General features: G+C 49.7%; 1 protein-coding gene across 1 annotated transcript in view; it reads right to left on the bottom strand.

The window, feature by feature from the left end:
* Tmem233 (transmembrane protein 233) overlaps positions 1 to 23,399 on the bottom strand; it is a 49,400-nt gene that overhangs the window by 13,354 nt on the left and 12,647 nt on the right. Inside the window, exon 2 of the mRNA XM_087897694.1 lies at positions 2,696 to 2,832. Within this exon, the coding sequence (XP_087753820.1) occupies positions 2,696 to 2,832 (137 nt within the window). The remainder of the gene's footprint in view (positions 1 to 2,695; positions 2,833 to 23,399) is intronic.

The raw sequence follows: 23,399 nt of genomic DNA, 5'->3' as shown, positions 1-23,399 counted from the left end.
CCACAGACACACACACACCACACACACCACAAACACACACACAAATACCACACACACACCGCCTTCTTTAAGAATGAAGCTCCGACACACACACACACACACACACACACACCACAAACACACACACACATACCACACACACACCGCCTTCTTTAAGAACGAAGCTCCGGGGGCTGGAGAGATGGCTCAGCGGTTAAGAGCATTGCCTGCTCTTCCAAAGGTCCTGAGTTCAATTCCCAGCAACCACATGGTGGCTCACAACCATCTGTAATGAGGTCTGGTGCCCTCTTCTGGCCTTCAGGCACACACGGAATATTGTATACATAATAAATAAATAAAAAAAAAAAAAAAAAAAAAAAAAAAAAAAGAACGAAGCTCCGACACACACACACCACACACACGCACACATGCACACACACCACACACACACACACACATACCACATACACATTGCCTTCTTTAAGAACGAAGCTCCGACACACACACACACCACACACACGCACACATGTGCACACACCACACACACACACCCCGCCTTCTTTAAGAACAGAGCTCAGCATGTTCTCCTCTGTCCTCTAGTGTTCTCATCTTCCCCCCACTCCAGGCCGACATCATCAGATTTTAGAGACCTCGATGATGATGTCAGTGTCGTCTGAACAGAAATCCCGAGCTCCCTCTGCTCTTTTAGCTCCCCTTTCCCTTTCTTTGGACACTGCCTTCTGCTCCCCCTTGGGAGAATTTTTGTTTGGACACGGACTCCCACATGTGCCTGGTCCTCATCGCTTGTGCACCTGGCTCATCTGATCTCCTGTGACGTCTGCTGTCCTCTCCATCACCAAGGCTGGGCTGGCTGATCTATCCAGATTAAGGATGTGACTTCCTCCCTCGTCCACCCATGTGAGCCTCTTTGGTCAATGAAACCAAAAAAAAGGTTGGCCTTCTCAGCTTAAGGAGCAAGGTGCTTTGGCCAAGGATGTAGAAGAGTTAGTTGCCCAGGAAGAAAAGGTGAAGTATCCTTGGCCCTGGGAGTTTGTGCTTCTCATTTCTGGGCCCGGCTATACACCATGTATCCTTTGCTTTTGTCCAAACTCTGATGGAAAGTGGCGTTGGTTCAGAAAAAATATGTATAAATCCAGAGGGAAACATCAATGTCCCCCTCTTTATGACAGGAGAGCTCATGGGTGATCCCAAAGCACATGTTTTTCTTTCTTTTTTGTTCTTGAACTAGGAATGAGGCAAGCATAATGCAAAGTCACACATGCAGGGCACAATTTTGCAGACACCTGGTGAGACGAATATTAGGACAGTTCTAGGTGCTCCATTAATACCCTCACATCTCCTGCCCTCTGGCAGCTGGGCGGGGCCACATGACAGCCTCCAGTCCTCTAATTGTGAGCTAAGTGACATTTGCACAGGCAGTGGACGAGCCACAGAGGCTCTCTTTTCTTCCCCACTCCCTGCCTCCCATCACTTTCTCCCATCACCTCCTCCCATCACTTCCTCCCATCACCTCCTCCCATCACTTCCTCCCATCACCTTTTCCCATTACTTCCTCACATCACATCACTTCCTCCCATCACCTCCTCCCATCACTTCCTCCCATCACCTCCTCCCATCACCTGCTCCCATCATTTCCTCCCATCACATCACTCCTCCCATCACTTCCTCCCATCACATCACTTCCTCCCATCACTTCCTCACATCTCATCTCTTCCTCCCATCACCTCCTCCCATCACCTCCTCCCATCACTTCCTCCCATCACCTCCTCCCATCACTTCCTCCCATCACCTCCTCCCATCACATCACTTCCTCCCATCATTTCCTCATGTTACTTCCTCCTATTACTTCCTCCCATCACATCACTTCCTCCCATCATTTCCTCATGTTACTTCCTCCTATTACTTCCTCCTATCACATCACTTCCTCCCATCACTTCTTGGTCTAGAAATGAGGGTTGGGGAATTAAAACCCACATATAAAAACACTTGTTTCTGTGACTAAAGTTTGACCTACAAATAGCCCTACTGATCGTTACCACGCTGTCTTGTGGCTGCTGTTGTGTCCAGTGGTAGAGCTCAGTACTTATGACAGAGATGGTGGTAGGGACCTCATGTACTGCAAGGCCTAGCATGTTCACTACCAAGCCAGAGCCATTCAGTCCTAGTGTGTGAGGACTGGCCCCGACGTGCCGGATTGACAACGGTTGGATCCCTACACCTTGGGTCAGAGAGGAGGGGAAAGGTGACCTCATCCTTGCTGGAGTGTTCCTACTTTATCTTCAGATGCTATTGAAGGGTCAAATGTGCCCCTCAAGTCTGGGTCTGATTGTAAAGTTCCATTTTCTACTTTAATGGTTTTGTCTGTTGTTGTTTGATGGGAAGCTGAGCAGGAAAACCTGACTCAGGTCATTCTTGGGACAGGCATGACAGTCCTGACTCAAGGAGTTATAGTCATGATAAGCCGTCTCTTCTTCCCCATAGGATTGCTAAGATACAGTGGAGTGATTGACAGCCTGGGTCTCTGAACGACTGTGCAGAAGACAGACCTTGCATCTGCCCTGGATGGTCTGTGTAAGAAAAAGTAAAGATCCTATTAATTTTATTATCAAAGCCATTCCTAACCTAGCCCAATAGATTCCCACGGGTATTGAAGAAAAGCACTCAGTAGCAGCAGGGGCTCGGAGAGCCTACTTACTTCCTGGAGAAGTGCACCGCACAGAAAACTCCGATGATGACCAGGCCGATGAAGATGGAGGCGAGGGCCACCCACTTGGCATTCCGCCCCAGCCTCCTGGCTCCTTCGTAGTCTCCGTCATTGTAGCTGTTCTGAGACTGGGGGACAAAAAGGAAGAGTCAGTGACAGGAAGGACAGGAACCTTCTCAGGTTGCCTTAACGAAACAACTCTTAAGAAGCCGTTGGCGACAGCTCCCCTCAGTGTCAGGCTGTTGAGGACACAGCATAGCTATCATCTCGCAGGAAGTCTTCCCAAGGCTTCCATACCTCCACCAGAGGACTGATTTTTGTCTCGCCCACCCACAGAGGGGCTGTGTGGGTGGAAATGCTTGTCTCTCATTTGCCCAGTATGTCAGTTCCCAGAGCCACACTTGTCAAGCGGAAGAGACTGAATACATAGCTGTAGAACGAAAGAGCATGCCTGGGTCAAGCACTGGGGCAGTCATTGCCAAGTCTGACCCACAGCCTGAGCCAGCCTGCCACCTGTTTTTGCATAGCTCATTTGGATCAAAGCCTCACTGATTTGTTTGCTATTGCTGGTGGCTGCTTTTGTGCTGTGGTGACAGTGTTAGGAACTTGGGACAGAGGTGGTAGTGTTTGTCAAACCCAAACTCTCTGCTGTTGGATTATCGGCAGAAAGCGTTCTGCCATTCCCACACTAAAAACTTGGGCTCAGTTATTCGCCTCTATGCACAAGTCAAGGTCATCTTTTAACTGGAACATCTCATGCTGTTACAATGTTGCAGCGGATGAGAAATGCTACTCTGAGCCTTGGTCCTCCTTCCTTAACCGCCCCTCCCACCCCCAGCATCCTCAGTTCTTTTCTGTATCACCCATGACTTCTCCAGGAACCCACATGGCAAGGGTTCTTACTGAGTTCATCCTATCAGGGATGCAGCCCAGTGGGCAGAGGGTGAGTTTAGCACATCAAAGTCCCTTGGAGTTTGATCCCCAGAAACACCTGAAGTGGGGGTGATGCAGACACAGAGGCCTGGGGTCAGGACTTCAGGCTAGTCCTTGCCCTTGGCCAGCTCTAGGCCCACCTGGGGCTACTTGAGAAGGCACAAGATCTCAGAAGCCTGAGTTGCGATTCTACTTAAGAAGCCATGATAAGTACAGAAAGTAACCAATCTTTCAAAGTCGCCTTGTTCTTGTCTGTGAATTGGGGACATCGGGAGCAACAGTGTCACACAGAAGAGTCCATGAACTAACGTGCAAAACGATCAGCACTGACTTTGTTTGCTCAACACACGTCGGCTTTTTACTATGAATTGGTTACTCCTCCCACCTCATTCGTATTTAAGCTTTTGGGTGGATAGGGCTGTGCCAGGCTCATCGCCACCTCTGATCACCTCCACGATCACAAGGACCCAAGTTCAGGCAGTGTTTTAGATGGCGTCACAGTCAAAGTCCCTGCTCAGAACAATAGGGATTCCAATTTAGACCTTATAATCTAGTTTAGGGTGACGATGGTTCAGACTGCCCACCCTGACAAGGCATTCTTCTGAGTGTCCTCAGAAAACGCAATTCACAGATCAGACATGGTGATGATCTGAGTAAGAACAGGAAAAGTAACGGGAGCTCAAACAATGTTAACCTTGACTGTTAGACAAGAAAACAATCTTATGTTCTCCAACAGCAGTGACCACAGTAAGTAGGAAGACGGCCAGGCCGGGGCATCCTGAAGGGCACACCTATCATGAGGGCATTGCCTGTGGGCTCGGGTGAGAGGTGGGGGACTCTGGGATGTTTGGCTTGTTTGGTGCAGGTCAGCGAAGTCATACTGACCACCTGGCTGAGGGGTTGGGTACAAGCTATGGATACATCCTTCCTTACCTGCAGCCAGCCTGGCATCCTGCGTGTGACCCTCCTCCTTGGGTACCACCCTATCTCCAAGACTCATGAGAGAGAATCTGAACGAGGCTGCTCTTGACTTGAAACAGTTGAAAAGCCTCTTCCAGTGTCAAGGAGGATTGTCCTCTCTCTATATAGGACTCCCACTCTGAATTTGTCTTCCTCTCTGACTCCCTGGTTAATCTGCTGGGTGAATGTAAAGATATGCGGGAAGGATCAAGGCAGGAGACTATAGAATTCTAAGATTCCAGTCTGAGGGACTTGTGTTATGGAAGGGTGATTAGCTTAAGTAAACAAAGTAACTCTGGAGTTACTTTGTTCCTCGCTGTGACAGAATGCCCAAGGGAGGCAGCGTAAAGGAGGGTGGTTTACTTTGGTACATGGCTTCAGAAGTTCCAGGGCAAGGTGGTGGGGAAGCATGGCGGTGACTGGTCCACACTGTGGCAAAGACCAGAAACAGAGAGAAGGGATTGGAACCAGAAGTGGATACAACCTCCAAGGCCACCCCTGATGCCCTACCTCTGCCAGCGAGGCCCCTCATCCTAAAAGTTTCCACAGCCTCCTCAGGCAGCAGTGCCAGCTAGGAACCGAGTGCCGGAACACATGAGCCTGTGTGGACACGACACAGGCAAACCTTTAACAGCGGAGAGCTAGCAACAAAGGGGGGGGGGTCCTCCAGCCCTACCCTGCACTGGGGGTGTAGCTCAGGGTCTCAGATGCTCTGGACAAGAGCTCCCTGCCCTAGCTGCAGTAGCTCTTCTCTTCTTCCACTTACAGTGCCATCCTAAGGGTCCCTTGGCAGATAACACAGACTGGAGTTGTAGAAATGGGCTTTAGAGAAAATGCATATGCTTTAAAAATCTTTTTTTTTTTTTGAACTCAGAATGCAAACTGTGCCATCTGGTACAAAAGGTTGAGAGGATTGTGGATGGCTTTAGGTATCCAAAATGTCGATGATCTTGTCAGAGTGGATTCCTTCCTTGACATGCGGACCCCGTGGGTTGAACGCAGGTCCGCAGGTCGTCAGGCTTGGGGGCAAGGGCTTGTATTTCCTGAGCTGCCTCGCTGGCTCAGTTTATATGATCTTACTCATTCGTCTGAAAATTATGAATGCAAGCCAATCATTTAAACACTCCAGAAACAAACAGGGCATAATACTTTATTTAATCGTATTTCTCAGTGTTAAGCGGCTTGGTCTGTCTTTTAGATGTCACATCCACAAATCCTACGAAAATAATTCTGACAGGTTAGGAGAAAGAAATCCACACCCCAAGATAAAGCCACAGTAATAAGTCCGTGTGTCTAATCCTGGTCCCTCACATGTGAATGCCTTGTATATTTCCCACAATCTATGCAAAGACAGCTTCATCCTCCCTCTGGCAAGGCCGGTGGCAGTCACAAGCTGCCGAGGAATGCCTTGTTCTAACTAGGAACAGACAACCGTAAATCCTGGTAGACTTAGCAGATCTTCCGCCATCCGTGTTTCCTTTAAACACTTGCTTGTGCTTTTCATTGGCTAGTTGGACCTTCTGAAACTGAACTTCCTTGCGTTTCTTTCTAAGTAAATTCCCTCTTCCTATCCCTCTCTCCTCTTTCTTTTCCCTTCCCTTGTCTTCCCCCTTTTCTGGATATTTCTGCTATAGTTCAGTTCTGGAAGGTTCCCCAATGGGCCATGTACTGCAGGCTTGGTGCTGGAACCTTCAAGAGGTGGGGCTGGGAGACTTTAGGTCACTGAGGGTGTGTCCTTGAAGGGACTTGTAGGATTCTGGTTTCTTTTCTCCAACTTCTCTGGCCCTCCCTTTCCCCCCAGATTTCGTGATGGGAGTCACTTCCCCTACCTTGTGTCGTTGATTCTTCACAGACTCAAAAGCCACAGACTGACAGACAGCGCACAGAAATCTCTAGAACTATGACCCAATATAAACCCTTTCTCCTTGTGAGCTGATTGGAGGGATTTATTTGCAGTAACAGGAAGCCAGCTGGCACAGCTTCTGACTTTTCCTGTGACAAAACAGCGCCATAACAGACAACATTTGTGGAGCGTTGCCTCACGCCTGACATCGCACTAGATGCTCCCCAGGACTGTCTCGTTTCCTCAGCTCTCTGAGCGAGGAGTTCGTCACTACTGTTTTACTGATGGGAAAGTTGAGGCACAAGGTTAAACCAATCACAAAAACTTGCACGGTTTATTTGTGTGTGTGTGTGTGTGTGTGTGTGTGTGTGTGTGTATGACTCCAGGCTGATGCTTCTAGCTCTGGCATAGTTCTGTGTTCTGATTCCATTCATAATTCAAGAGACTGAGTTGTAGTGGCAGACTTCCTCTCTTAATGTTGTGCCATCCTTGTGCTCTTGGGGAAAAGCTATGTATTTATTACGAGGGCTTCCTGTGTTGTCCAGGCTGGCCTTGAACTCACTCATGACACTCCTATCTCTGTCTCCTGGGGCCTGGTTTAAAGGGATTAAAGGTGTCTACCATAATGCCTGACCATCTGGCATTTATATTTATTTATTTATTTAATACGTATGTATATGCATATAGGGGGTTGTGCGTTTGCATGCATGCTCACAGGTGGATGTGTGTGTGTGCATTTGTGTGCACATGGGGGGGGGCAGAACACAATTTCAAGTGTTATTCCTCAGGTGCTTACCTTTTTATTAATACTGGGTCTTTTGCTGGCCTGGAGCTAACCAAGTAGGCCAGGCTAGTTGGGTAGAGAGCTCCAGGGATCTTGTCTCTGCCTCCGTGTCCATTATTTTTAGATTGATACTTAGGGAACTTGAACATGGCATGGGATTTCCTTCTAAGCTATAGATTTTAGCATTTCACAAATGAATAGCTCTTAGCCCAAGGTCTAAAAAGTGGCAGCCAGCAAACAAACTACTCGAAGCTAAGCAGCCAATGGCATCTCATTCATCTCACAAAATATGCCAGAGGAGAGGTCGCTAGTGTCCCTTCGGCACTTGCTTCCCTCTCGGGGGCTGATGCACCTTGGCACACATACTTCAACAAAAACACAGGCCAGGACATCCGCCCAGTAGTCTAATGACATCACGGCCACTGCATACAGTCACTCTCAGCTTATTTACACCCACCTTCCATGGGTAGACACATGATCCTCATACCCAGGGATAGAAAACTGGTCAGGAACTGGAGGGGAGAGGGCTGTTTCTATGCTGGGCCTCGAGGAGGCTGCAGCAGAGAACAGAACAGCCAGCCCGCTGTGGCCAGCAGCAGCAACTCTTGGCTTCCTGCTGGTGTGTCCCTCTCAAAGAGGAGGCATCAGAGCAATGCTGTATATATTGGTGGCTACATCTCAGTGTTAGTGGATCCGCTGTCTAGGAATTCCTGACACTTTGTGCTGAATGGCGCATCTACCACACTGCTCTAAGGCAGGAAAACGTGAACATCCTTTCCCTCTGCTCTTCAGAGCAGAACCCTTGCTACTCACCATGTGGTACCCGGATGAGACAGCATCCTCCGTGGGGCTGCTGCCATAGAGACCAGAAGTGAAGCTCTCCGAAGCTGCTTTGTACAATCTCTTCTATCACTAATTTCTAACGCTGGCTGACCCTTAGGGTTGCTTGCGGAGGGTGTGCTTTAAAGTAGTCCCAAGTTCAAGTCTTCCTCAAGACTAATTAAGTCAGGATCTTTAGGGGTGGGTTCCAAGGATTTTTGCTTGTTTGCTTTCATGAGACAGACAGAGTCCGTGCTAGCCTTGAACTTGTGATCTTTCTGCCTCCTGCCACCTGGGTGCTGGGACAACAGGCTTGTGCTGTCTCACTCAGAGGCTCTGTATGTTTTTTGGAAGCTTTGGAAGCCATTTTGGGGAATGGCAGATTGACAACTATTGCATTCATCCAGTAACTCTTGGCTAAACACTTGCACTGCTCTGGCCCTCGCGCGGCTTACATTCTGGTGGGGACAGAGAACAAACACATAAACATGCGGTAAACTAAGGCATTACAAGTGAAGAGAAGGGAGCACTCAGAGGCAGGGACGTTAGACCTCAGCAGTCAAGTGTGCAGAGAGCAGGAGGGAGGGGCCCTGGCTGGGAGGATTGCAAGGGAGGACGCGAGAAAGAGCTATTAGAGCCCCCCACCCCAGGAAACTCAATATGGCTGAAATGTAGGGAGAGAGAAGGGGGCCTATTCATAGTACAAATATTACTCTAATTATTTGTATATATTAAGTTCTGTGCCAGGCACAGTACGAGGTAATTTGTGGGGGTTAAAAACAATTTTAGCCCTCGATGAATCAGAAATCCAAGGCTCAGCGAAAGACTTGTGGTGGGGGCCAAAGACACTTCAGTGACCAAGCCTTCTCCTGAGCTTCTTCAGCCTACCTGTCAGAACCTAAGAGATGAACCGACACCACACAGCTGACTTGATTCTGACTGAGGGCAGGTGCTGTGCTCTGCGCAAGAAGATAGGAAAACAGCTCTATGCCACGCCTTTGGTCTTCCTGTGTTGACAGTTTGCTCATTCTCTTGGTCCTTACCTGCTATGAAATTTCTGTATTTACCCTCAAACAAAATAGGCTTCTTGAACACAAAATGTTAATCATGGACAGACATTAAGAGGTATTTTGTAGTTTACCTGCCTGGTCATTCTGGTTTAAATCACACAAGTGCTCAGGACGGTGTCTCATGGATAGTGTAATAGGGTCAGCCCTCCCTGATCTTGACAAAGAGGAAAAAAAAATCCACATTTAAAAGAAAACTGTGTGTATATGTGTGTGTGTGTGTATACATGTTCCTGTGTGTAAATGGGCAGGCCCATGCTGAGACGTGTGTGCATGTGTTTGTGTGTGTGTATGATATGTTTGTGTATGTGTAAGTGGGCAGGCCCATGCTGAGATGTGCATGTGAATGCGTATGTGTGTTTGTGTGTGTAAGTGGACAGGCCCATGCTGAGATGCGCATGTGTATGTGAGTGTGTATGCATGCTTGTGTGTGTAACTGGGCAGGTCCATGCTGAGATGTGTATGCATGTGTATGTGTGTGTGTATGCATGTTTGTGTGTGTAAGTGGGCAGCCCCATGCCGAGATATGCGTGTGTATGCATGTTTGTGTGTGTAAGTGGGCAGGCCCATGCTGAGATATGCATATGGGATTCAGATGAAAACATTGGAATCGGTCCTCGCCTTCCATCATGCTTTTGAGGCAGGATTTCCTGTTTGCTGCTGTCTGTGCTGGCAGCAGCTGTGAGCGTCTTGGGATTCTACTGTATCTGCATCTCATGTACGAGTGTGAGATTGCAGACACGTGCTGCCGTGTCCAGCTTTATGTACATTCTTGGCATATGAATTCAGATGCCCAGCAAGTACTGTATCCACTGACTCATTTCCTAGCTCTAAATATGCTTAAAATTAGTATGTTTTTATTTAATGTGCACGAGTGCTTGCCTGCATGTATGTATGTGTAGCATGTGCATGCCTTGTGCTCAAAAATGGTGCCAGATCCCCATGAACTGGAATTACAGGCTGTACATGGTCATGAGCTACATTATGGGTGCTGAGAACCAAACCCACATGCCCTGCAAGGGCAGGAAGGGCTCTGAACGGCTGACCATCGCCCCGGCTCCTGGGAATACACTTTCTATGCTCCACATCCCCCTTGCTCAGTTCTCCCTTCTGGGAAACTCCCAGCGTTATTGTGCAGTAGCTTTTCTGGAAAACCTTGATACCGGATAACACCGAGCCTGTGGGCATTCCACCCCTGCCTATTTAATTGTGTCCTTAGTGAGACAGGGTCTCACCAAGCTCTTCAAGTTGGCCTTGAATTTGCCATCTTCCTGTGTCAGCCTCCTGAGCAGCTGAGATTAGAAGCCTATGCTACCATTCTGAGACTGGGACTCACATTTTAAATATATATTAATTATACATGACTGTGGGGTTCACTGGCCTTTTTATACATATTCTTAATGATTTTCAATCATGTTCATTGTTCCCTTTAAACTTTCTTCTTCCCCTTGCACTTCTATTAACCACCTTTCTTTTTCTAACTAGTTTTATTTCTACTTTCCTGTGCGTAAGTGTGTGTATGTGTGTGAGTGCGTATATGTGAGTGTGTGTTATGTGTGTGAGTGTGTATACGTGAGTGTGAGTATATGTGAGAGTGTTTCTGTGTGTATGTAAGTGTATGTGTGCACGTAAGTATAAGTGTGTGCATGTAAGTGTGAGTGTGAGTGTGTGTGTGTGTGTGTGTGTGTGTGTGTGTAAGAGAGAGAGAGAGAGAGAGAGAGAGAGAGAGAGAGAGAACCAGTCAGGGTTGTTTATAGGAGCATGGATGAGGGTTTGCTTACAGGAACGGGCACCTTATCAGTGGGTATACCACTGAAGACAATGTCTCTTCCACCCTATAACTATTAATTGTGAGGAAATCCTCGGGGAGTGGGGGGACCACATGGATCTCCCACTTCCATCTCACTATGTTGACTGGCTCAGTCCTGTGCAGTAATCTCAGCTGCTCTGAGTTCAAGAGCACAGTGACCCTGCCACGCCTGGAGGTCAGCACTGAATTCCAAACGGTGACCCTGACACACCTGGAGGTCAGCACTGCACACTCCTCATGGTGACCCTGACACGCCTGGAGGTCAGCACTGCATTCCACACAGTGACCCTGTCACGCCTGGAGGTCAGCACTGCACTCCTCACGGTGACCCTGACACGCCTGGAGGTCAGCACTGCATTCCACACGGTGACCCTGTCACGCCTGGAGGTCAGCACTGCACTCCTCACGGTGACCCTGACACACCTGGAGGTCAGTACTGCACACTCCTCACGGTGACCCTGACACACCTGGAGGTCAGTACTGCACACTCCTCACGGTGACCCTGACACACCTGGAGGTCAGCACTGCACTCCTCACGGTGACCCTGACATGCCTGGAGGTCAGCACTGCATTCCACACGGTGACCCTGTCACGCCTGGAGGTCAGCACTGCACTCCTCACGGTGACCCTGCCACACCTGGAGGCCAGCACTGCACACTCCTCATGGTGACCCTGACATGCCTGGAGGTCAGCACAGCACTCCTCACGGTGACCCTGACACGCCTGGAGGTCAGCACTGCACACTCCTCATGGTGACCCTGCCACGCCTGGAGGTCAGCACTGCATTCCACACGGTGACCCTGTCACGCCTGGAGGTCAGCACTGCACTCCTCACGGTGACCCTGACATGCCTGGAGGTCAGCACTGCACTCCTCACGGTGACCCTGACACGCCTGGAGGTCAGCACTGCACACTCCTCATGGTGACCCTGACACGCCTGGAGGTCAGCACTGCATTCCACACGGTGACCCTGTCACGCCTGGAGGTCAGCACTGAATTCCACACGGTGACCCTGTCATGCCTGGAGGTCAGCACTGCATTCCACACGGTGACCCTGTCATGCCTGGAGGTCAGCACTGCACTCCTCACGGTGACCCTGACACACCTGGAGGTCAGTACTGCACACTCCTCACGGTGACCCTGTCACGCCTGGAGGTCAGCACTGCACTCCTCACAGTGACCCTGACATGCCTGGAGGTCAGCACTGCACACTCCCCATGGTGATCCTGACACATCTGGAGGTCAGCACTGCACACTCCTCATGGTGACCCTGTCATGCCTGGAAGTCAGCACTGCACTCCACACGGTGACCCTGACACACCTGGAGGTCAGTACTGCACACTCCTCACGGTGACCCTGACACACCTGGAGGTCAGCACTGCACACTCCTCATGGTGACCCTGCCACGCCTGGAGGTCAGCACTGCATTCCACACGGTGACCCTGTCACGCCTGGAGGTCAGCACTGCACTCCTCACGGTGACCCTGACATGCCTGGAGGTCAGCACTGCACTCCTCACGGTGACCCTGACACGCCTGGAGGTCAGCACTGCACACTCCTCATGGTGACCCTGACACGCCTGGAGGTCAGCACTGCATTCCACACGGTGACCCTGTCACGCCTGGAGGTCAGCACTGAATTCCACACGGTGACCCTGTCATGCCTGGAGGTCAGCACTGCATTCCACACGGTGACCCTGTCATGCCTGGAGGTCAGCACTGCACTCCTCACGGTGACCCTGACACACCTGGAGGTCAGTACTGCACACTCCTCACGGTGACCCTGTCACGCCTGGAGGTCAGCACTGCACTCCTCACAGTGACCCTGACATGCCTGGAGGTCAGCACTGCACACTCCCCATGGTGATCCTGACACATCTGGAGGTCAGCACTGCACACTCCTCATGGTGACCCTGTCATGCCTGGAAGTCAGCACTGCACTCCACACGGTGACCCTGACACACCTGGAGGTCAGTACTGCACACTCCTCACGGTGACCCTGACACACCTGGAGGTCAGCACTGCACACTCCTCACGGTGACCCTGATACGCCTGGAGGCCAGCACTGTACTGCTCACGGTGACCCTGACACGCCTGGAGGTCAGTACTGCACACTCCTCACGGTGACCCTGACACACCTGGAGGTCAGTACTGCACACTCCTCACGGTGACCCTGACACGCCTGGAGGTCAGTACTGCACACTCCTCACGGTGACCCTGACACGCCTGGAGGTCAGTATTGCACACTCCTCACGGTGACCCTGACACACCTGGAGGTCAGTACTGCACACTCCTCACAGTGACCCTGACACACCTGGAGGTCAGTACTGCACACTCCTCACGGTGACCCTGACACACCTGGAGGTCAGTACTGCACACTCCTCACGGTGACCCTGACACATCTGGAGGTCAGCACTGCACACTCCTCACGGTGACCCTGACATGCCTGGAGGTCAGTACTGCACACTCCTCATGGTGACCCTGTCACGCCTGGAGGTCAGCACTGCACACTCCTCACGGTGACCCTGACACGCCTGGAGGTCAGTACTGCACACTCCTCATGGTGACCCTGTCACGCCTGGAGGTCAGCACTGCACTCCTCACAGTGACCCTGACATGCCTGGAGGTCAGCACTGCACACTCCTCATGGTGATCCTGACACATCTGGAGGTCAGCACTGCACACTCCTCATGGTGACCCTGTCACGCCTGGAAGTCAGCACTGCACTCCTCACGGTGACCCTGACACACCTGGAGGTCAGTACTGCACACTCCTCACGGTGACCCTGACACACCTGGAGGTCAGCACTGCACACTCCTCACGGTGACCCTGATACGCCTGGAGGCCAGCACTGCACTCCTCACGGTGACCCTGACACACCTGGAGGTCAGCACTGCACTGCTCACGGTTACCCTGACACACCTGGAGGTCAGCACTGCACTGCTCACGGTGACCCTGCCACGCCTGGAGGTCAGCACTGCACTCCTCACGATGACCCTGACACACCTGGAGGCCAGCACTGCACACTCCTCACGGTGACCCTGACACACCTGGAGGTCAGTACTGCACACTCCTCACGGTGACCCTGACACACCTGGAGGTCAGTACTTCACACTCCTCACGGTGACCCTGTCATGCCTGGAGGTCAGCACTGCACACTCCTCACGGTGACCCTGACATGCCTGGAGGCCAGCACTGCACACTCCTCACAGTGACCCTGCCACACCTGGAGGTCAGCACTGCACTTCTCACGGTGACCCTGACACACCTGGAGGCCAGCACTGCACACTCCTCACGGTGACCCTGCCACGCCTGGAGGTCAGCACTGCACTCCTCACGGTGACCCTGATACGCCTGGAGGTCAGTACTGTGCACTCCACATGGTGACCCTGCCACGCCTGGAGGTCAGCACTGCACTGCTCACCCGCATCTTCTGGTTCTTACATTCTTTTCCCCCTTTCTCTCTCAAGGTACATGATCTGGGAAGCGGTGACATAGATGTCTTACTATGGCCGGACATTCGACAGCCATGTATTCTCAATATTTTGACCAATTATGGAGACTTCCCAGCTCTTCAGAGCTGCCCCCATCCACATACCTCTCTAACCTCTTAAAAAAATTACTCTACTTTATGTGTATGAGTGTTTTGTCTGCATGTATGTCTGTGTACCACACATGTGCCTGGTGCCCATGGAGGTAAGAAGAGGGTGTTGGATACCCTAGAACCGGAGTTACAGATGTTTGTGAGCTGACATGTGGGTGCTGGGAACTGAACCCGGTCTTCCGCAAGAGCAGCCAGTGCTTTTAACTGCTGATTCACCTCTAGCTCCAGGAATTTTATTTTGTTTTTATTTTAGCCTTGGCTGTCCTGGAACTCTATATGTAGACCAGGCTGGCCTTGAACTCATGGAGATCCTTCTGTCTCTGCCTCCTGAGTGCTGGGATTAAAGGTATGTACCACCACTCCTGGCTCCTCTCTAGCTGCCCGTGGAATTTTTCTCCAGTCTAACCACTACCACCTTCCCTGACTTCTGTTTTGAGGGCTGTTTCCTCTACTGGGAACCCTCTTCTATCCTGTCTCATTCTTCTTGTCTTGGTCCACATGTCTGTTTCCTCGGTCTACCCCATCTTAAGTAGGACCCCTTATACTAGGCTAACTGAACCCTGGGTTCCTGCCTGTCATTTCCTTGGTTGCCTTTGACTTCTGAGCATCTTGATCTTGGCAGCTTGCTGGGAGTACTGACACACCTTGCCGTACTTGTCAAGAGCCCGGTGTAAGGCCAGACACGGCCTTTCCTCATACGAGTATTCTAGTCAAGAGAAAAAAGATTTAAATAGTCAGCTTTCATTTCCCAGTTCACTGAGGACACGCTTTGTTGAGAAACGCCCTCCTAATGATTTGTTTGCCCAGTGCTCTTCCTGTTTAGACAGGCTATAGGTGGTTATTGGTTGGTTATAGGTGAGCGGGGGGAATCCTTGTTTAACCCCACAGGTGAGATTCTATTGCTGTGGCCCTAACGTGATAAATTACATCAGTTTGCTCATTATTATTATTTTTTTTTGTCTTCTATACCAGGGCTGAGTCAGATCCTACTGCCTAGATCAGGGGACCTACTTAAAATGGGGTGACCCGAGGAAACACATGGAGAACGAAACCTGAAGAATGGGCAAGTTCTTGTCATGAGAATCAAGGATGGCCGAGGAGGGTGGGGTGGGGGGCAGGGACGGGGCAGGAGAAGGAAGAGGTGAGCACTGCATAGTTAGGTGGTTGGGCTTATGTGTCTGCTCTGTGTGGTCGTGTGTGAGTCCTATGGACAGGGCTTCATCTGCATGCTGGGTTTCTCAGAGATGGGAGCGATTTGCCTCGGCTATGGCTTTATTTATGAGTTTATTTTGAGTGGGACTTGAACTCAAGACTTCACACTTACCACTGAACTACAGACCAAGCCCTGCTAATGACTTGGAATTGGAGACTCCTGTCTGAGACCAAAGGTCAGAGATGATAACCTACCATGGGCTTGGAGGCTCAGATTTCGTTTCTAATGGTGACGGGCACTGTGCTATGCCGACCGAGCAGAAGGGTGCTGAGCCGGCCTTCCTGGGCTCCATGTGTTACCCAGGTCTTTTCTTTTCTTCTTTGGGCGGGGTCAGGAGGCATTCTTGTGTGCCCAGGAAAGTGCTCCGCTACTGAACTGCATCCCAGGTCCTTGGATTTTGGTTATTTTAAAGGATTTCTTTGTTTATTTTGTGTCTGTGTCCCCACACGCGCTTATGTGCAGCACATACATGCAGGAGCCCTCAGCGGCTGGAGGTGACTGGAGTCACAGGCTGTTGTGAGCCCTCATCTGGGTGCTGGAAACTGAGTCTGAGTCCTCTGCAAGAGCGGCAAGGGCTCTTAACTGCTGAGCCACCTCTAGTCCAACCCCTTGGTAATTTATTGATTTATTTATTACTTTTTTGAGACAGGGTCTCAACTGGCCTTGAACTTGCTTGGTAACCCAGGGTTACTGTAAACACAGTGATCCACCTTCCTCCAGCTCCCCAGCGCTGGGATTATAAAAGTGTGCTTCCATACCTGAGAAATTTATACTAATTGCTGTTTTTTTTAAAAGCCTGTTCCTTTCTTTTTTTAATATTTATTTATTTATTATGTGTACAATATTCTGTCTGTGTGTATGCCTGCAGGCCAGAAGAGGGCACTAGACCCCATTACAGATGGTTGTGAGCCATCATGTGGCTGCTGGGAATTGAACTCAGGACCTTTGGAAGAGCAGGCAGTGCTCTTAACCTCTCTAAGCCATCTCCCCAGCCCCTAATTGCTGTTTTCTGTGGCTGTTCTCAGTGACTCTAGGGATCACACCTGGTTCCGGGAACATGAGAGGCAAGGACTCTCTATCTGAGCCACACCCCAGAGTTTTACTCTTAGAATTCCGAGTAAGTTGCCTAACTTCTGTGTGCCTTCCAGATAGGTACTCACCTGACTGAATTCCCAGCATATCCCACGAGCGCATGCCCTGGAAGCTATCAGTGCTATTCTGCCACTGACAGTCAACCAAAGGCGACTGTTTTCCAGAAGGAAGATAGGCCGCTGGCCTATCAGTGCATTCCCCAGAGCTCGAAGACACTGCAAGCCACGTTCTTCAATTCCTTAAAAACTATTAAGTCACAGCCATTTCAGAATCAGTACCGTAAGTTCTGGGGACACTGGCCAGGTATGAATGAGGCAGACAAGGTCCCTGCCCTCAAGGAGTTGAACAATACATTTATCACTCAGACACAACCTTAAAAATGGCTCAGTGAGGTGTGCCTGAAGTCCCAGCTATTCTGAAGATTAAAGTGGGAGGATTGCTTAAGTCCAAGAGTTCAAGACAAGCCTGGGTGACACACCAAGAACACATTTCAAATAGTAACAACAAAAATAGGGGAACTTTCTGGTGTGAGAACAGCTCAGAAGGAAATGAGGCGGAGCTGCGAAGGAATTAAGACAGAGCCCCACATGGGGGATGGATTCACAGGTTGTTTGATCTTTGCCTCTTAAGCCTGAGTTACTGTTGATTTCCTTTGGAATGGAGACTCTTCCTACCCCACACCCCACAGCTGGTGTTTGTGTGTGTGAATCACACTAAGCCCCATTTCTTTGATATAGTAGTAGCTGCACTCAGAGGAGGTCACTTAAGCTCCTCCCAGGGAAGATGGGAAAAGCAGTGGGCGATATGGGTCAGTTATGAGGTTGAGAGAGAGCAGAAAGGAGCCCCACTCTCTCATTTACTACTGGAAACAATCCCCAGGGTCAACATACCCAACGTATGAGTGGGAAATCTAGGCTTAAGGAACTTAGCATAAGGGGCAGAGCTGGGATTCAGAGTTGGGTGCTGAGTCCAAAGCCTCAAGTTTGTCTTTGAGTCTGCCCAGTGTTCCTGTTAGCACCAGGGGAGGGAGGGAAGGAGGTTGGGAGGGAGTATATAAGCAAAACAACTAAAGGAACACTTTCACTGACACCTCTCAGGAATAACCAGATCTCTCCAAGGATCACGAAGCAGAGAAGAAATTTCAGATCATCCATAACATGGGGGATACATTTGTTAAGAATGTATACTTAGAACCAGCATATATAAAGAGCGCTAGTAGCTAAATAATAAACTAACCCAGGTTAAACATAGACTGAAGATTTGAATAAACATCTCTTCAAAGATGACAAATAGCCAATGAAAATAAACAAGGAGATGCTCAAGGTCACAGGCCATCAGCAAATAAAAGTGGGAAGACACCACTGACACCCACTGGGGTAGACTGAAGAAGACAGGCAATGGGAAAGACTATTGGGGATCCAGAGAAACTGGAGTCCCCATTAGGGACTTGTGGGAGTCTGAAGTGATGCAACTGCTTTGCAGACAGTCTTTCAGGTCCTCAGAAGGCTAAACTGTCACAGGGTTCAACAATGACGCTTGAAGGATGCTTCCAAGAAGACTGAGGTGCGCGACCACACAGAGCTTGTGCTGGGAGGTCCCTGACAGCACCTTATGTGTGCCTGTGACGTACACCTGATGATGATGAGGGGGAACCCCCATCTGACGCGTTCCCCTTCAGAAGGAGGCTCAGGGAGGAAGGGTTTACTTCAACTCGTCATGGTGGTGAAGGTATGGTGGCCAGGGTTCTGCAGCTCAGATCGTCACATCTTAGCTGATCAGGAAACAGAGTTCGCCAGAAGTGGGGCTGGACTTCAACCAAAAGAGCCAGGGCTCACTCTGCAGGCCACGCCTCCCAGCCCGAAGGAGCCACGACTTCTCTGACCGGTGTCACCAGTTCGGCAGCAAGTGTTCAGACCCTAGCTGATGGGGGGGGGGCATTTTAGACTCAAACCGTAATCGGCCCCAAGTGGATTAAATCCAGTGCCCATCAACAAATGATAGAGGAAAAAAAAATTGGGGAAAAAATCAATATAGACAGCAACACCAAGTTATCCGCTGTGTTTTTGCTCCCAGGGCTGGCACAGAAGTGGAAGCACACTAGGGTTCTGTAATACCTGAGCAACGATGGATTAGTAACTAGGCACACAACCCCCTCCCTGTAAGAGTCCTGAGTGGAGTCACACATCAATTCTAGTTGTTTATCCAACACTTAATCAGAGGTATAGTTTGCTGGTACTTAGCCTTAAAAAAAGGTCCGGGATGCTGTTTAGCCTTAAAAAGAAGAGCGTGCTGGTCCTGGACAGCGTAAGTGGACCCTGAAAACCGGCCTGCGAAGCGACAGATATGAAAGGTCACGGAGCGTCAGATTCCAGCCAAGGGGACAGGCAGGTTAAATGGATGCCCCAGGTTTCCCAGGTGGGGTTAGGGAGTGAGAGAGGACAGACATGGGGTCTTTGCCTTTCTTTTAGACATTGTATTTTTATTTATCTATTTTTTAGAATTTCATGCACATTTCTGTGTATACCACTCCTCTCAGACTCCCCCCTCCAAACCTCGTGTCCTCGATTTTTCCCTCTCTTTCTAACCCACGGAGTCCAGTTAGGACTGCTCATGCGCACATGGTACAGAGCCATTCTCTGAAGCATAGGCTACTTAGGGGAGGCCACACCCTTGACGAAAGCTGGTTTCCTCCACCCCACTGCAGCCATCAAGTATATAGCTCTCAGCTATGGGTGGGGCCTAGAACACCCAACCCCTATCCAAGCCGGAAGATTGATTGGCTTGATCTTATGTGGGTCTTAGATGGGCAACCATAGCCGCTATGTTCATGAGGGTAACAGTCCTGACACATCCAGAAATCTTTTCTTTATTTGAAACAAGGTCTTTCTAAGTAGCCAAGGCTGCTCTTAAACTTGTAGCAATCCTTACCTCAGTCCTCCAAGGGCTGGGATTACAAGCTTGCACCACCACGCCTGACCAAGAGAATGGGAGTTCTATGCTGGTGCAAAATCTACAATATTTATATTTTCTCTTTCTATCTTCTTTTTAAAATCTCTTTGATCTGAAACTCAGGCTCCTCCTGCCTCAATCTTCTCCATGCTGGGTTAGGTCTGAGCCGCACACCTTAATGAAGCATGAAAGTTTGCTGGAACTGGACAGCGGTGATGGCTTCACAACCTTTTAGATGTATTAAACCCCACCTCGCAGTGTTATCAAGATGATAGAAGGGAAAATGTCCAGTGATGGAGTGTTAGCTTCTTCAAAGCCCCCAGGGGTTAGTTGCTTCCTGAGAAGTTGGTAGTGCCTCTTAGGAGAGGGTGGCAGGGCTCAGAAACAGCAGTGGGTACAATGGCCACCTCAGGTGCCCACTGGGAGCTGCATCAAGACCAAGCAAGTGTCCGAATTAGCAGGTTGGACTTTTGTGGGAGCCCCTTGAGAAACACCTCCATTCTGTTGCCGTGACAGATACCACAACCAAAGCAACTTAGGTAGAAAAGGGATTTTTTGTTGCTTACAGGTCACAGTCCGTCAACGGGGGATGCCAAGGCGGGAAAATGAACAGGTCACTGTCTGTCATCAAGGGAAGCCAAGGCGGGAAGAATGAACAGGTCATGGTCTGCCATTGAGGGAAGCCAAGGCGGGAAGATGAACAGGTCACGGTCTGTCACTAAGGGAAACCAAGGCAGGAAGATGAACAGGTCACGATCTGTCATCAAGGGAAGCCAAGGTGGGAAGATGAACAGGTCACGGTCTGTCACTAAGGGAAACCAAGGCAGGAAGATGAACAGGTCACGGTCCGTCATCAAGGGATGCCGAGGCAGGAACTGAAGCAGACACTAAGGAGGAACTGAAGCAGACACCAAGGACCAAGCTGGCTTGCTTGGTCTCATGCTTAGCCAGGTTAGCTTTACAGCCTAGGAGTACCTTCTCAGGGAGTGGTGCTGCCCACAGTGTGCTGGACCCTCCTGCATCAATTAATAAGACAATTCCCTATAGATTTGCTCACAGGCCAGTCTAACCCAGACAATCCCTCAGTTGGGACTCCCTTCTCAGGTTGCCCTAAACCATGTTAACGCTGACAGTTAAGGCTGACTAGAACATCCCTGAAGAAGACAGACAGGTGCTTTACAAGGAGCGGGTTGGCAGTGAAAGACAAGAGTCATACAAACCCAGCTATTGTTGATTAACGTAAGCCCCATTTCAGCTGCAGCTCCTTAACACTTAGGCTAACCAGCACATGAACAAAAGTAGACCCCTGCTAACAGTGAGCATGTTAACGTAGGGAATGGGTCCAGTCTGGGAAAACGGTGGAAGACAGAGCAAACTGTGAGCTGGTGCTAGATATGGGAACAGGCTGTACTGAGGGCCGGCCCGAAGAGAGGCCCGTTGAAAACTAGTTTTTAAAAATTTTTATTTAGTTTTTAATTTCATTTTGTATTCCAACCACAGTTTTCCCTCCCACCCCTCCTCCCGCCCCTTTGGGGACACTCCATGAGGTGATCCATTCTATGACAGGGTTCCTTCCCGAAGAAGTCAGACTCATTCTAAGTGATGCTACAAATGACATGCCATACGTACCTCTGGTACACATGGTTTCTTTCTGTCCCCCGAGCCTCATCTCACCCTTCAGTCTTTGCCCACCGCTGTTTCTGAAATAAGATCTCTTCTCCAGCACGGCCTCAGCCTGCCTTCTCTCTCATGCTGCTTGTTGGTTCTCCTGGCACTGTTAGCCACTCCCTGGAAGGATCTCATTTACTTGGTAAAATGCACATGGACAATAGGCATTCGGAAATACTTCCAGCCTTTTCTTCCTCCATCCGTGTTCAGGCCTGAGAGGGCACAGGCATGGTGGGTGGACACCTTTTTTACTGACAAACTATGTGGGGTCTCCCTGTTCATACAGTTTCATGTTCTGACCTGCTTTCCCATTCAACCCTTCACCCGAAGCTTACCATGTAATTCTTACATGTAATTCTGACTGACATGTAAGGTCTCATGCCACACATCGGTGTTTTACACTTGAGTCAAATTTCTAAACTGGGATCGATATTTATATCCATCTCAAGACCACTTTCCAGTTCAACCTAAAGCCTCCTGGATCCCCAAAGGACCTCACGCCTGACACTGCGGGGCCCAGAGCCTGTGAGAGGTCACAGGTCCTAGAGAGATCTGGTACTGTTCTACTAAGTGGACTCTTGAGGATGTCTGCTTTACCCACAGACCGTGTGATGTGGAATTCCCCTCTGTATGCTGTGAATACCATTGGTTAATAAAGAAACTGTCTTAGGCCCGTGATAAGGTAGAGTAGAACTAGGCAGGGAAAACTAAACTGAGTGCTGGGAGAAAGGAGATGGAGTCAGGGAGAAGCCATGGAGCCACTGTCAGAGACAGACCGAAACCTTGCTGGTAGGCAAAGAGCCTCGTGGTAAAATATAAAATACTGGAAATGGGTTAATTCTAGATGTAAGAGCTAGCTAGCAATACGCTTAAGTAATTGACCAAGCAGTGATTTAATTAATACAGTTTCTCTGTGGTTATTTCAGGAGTCTGGGCAGCTGGGAAACAGACAAGTGGCCTCCTTGGAACAACCGTGCACCTCTCCACCCGCTTCAGAGAAGTTTCTGTTTACGGAAGATGGCAACTGAGGCAGAGGCCCACAGCTGCTCAGGTAAGGTGTGCTTAGCCTTAAATCACACGAACATATCAGACCTCTTCCTGCAACGCTCAAGGTTCTTCCCCAGGAGAGGGCAGAGGATCTTAAGAGCCAGAAGTGATGGATAACTCCAAGGAAACAACTTTCTGAACATGAAGGGCAGTTACATATAGAAAGCTCACAGTGATTATGCCAGCATGCAGGAAGCCTATGCAAGTTCAAGCAAGACTTCCCATCATGGAGGGGTGTGGTAGTTTGAATGTAATTGGTTCCCATAAGCTCATAGGGAGTGGCACTATTAGGAGGTGTGGCTTTGTTGGAGTAAGTGTGGCCTTTTTGGAGGAAGTGTGTCACTGTGGGGGTGGGCTTTGAGGTTTTCTATGCCGCCAATACCACCCAGTATCTGAGACCATTTCCTGATGCCTTCTGATCAAGTTGTAGCCAGCACCATGTCTACCTGGACACCGCCATGCTTCCCGTCATGATGATAATGGGCCAAATATCTGAAACTGTAGGCTGCCGCCTCAATGGAATGTTGTCCTTTACAAGAGTTGCTGGGGTCTTGGTGTCCCTAAGACAAGAGTGGGCATGGACTCCCACCTCCAGCTGAGGAGCTTTTGATAGTTGCAGGAAGGGAGTCAGTTTTCTTTAATGTGGTCTTGTGACAACATTCCTGGGCAGGTCCCATTCTCAAGAGCAGGTCGGCAACACAAATTGGACTTGATAGCGTTAGAGGAGGAGGAAGAGGAGGAAGGAGGAAGACAACGGTGATGATGACTCAAAGTTGGATAGACAGGGAGGTGAGGGTGGAGGGGTGAAGCTGGGAAGAGGCGAGGGGATTGGATAGGGCCAATGTGCATTATGTTAAATTATCGAAGAATTAATCAAAATATTATTAAAAACTTTCCATATTTCTAA

This window comes from Myodes glareolus, chromosome 2 (assembly GCF_982192425.1).
Source record: "Myodes glareolus chromosome 2, mMyoGla1.1, whole genome shotgun sequence".
NCBI lineage: Eukaryota > Metazoa > Chordata > Mammalia > Rodentia > Cricetidae > Myodes > Myodes glareolus.
This window is presented reverse-complemented; position numbering and strand designations above follow the sequence as displayed.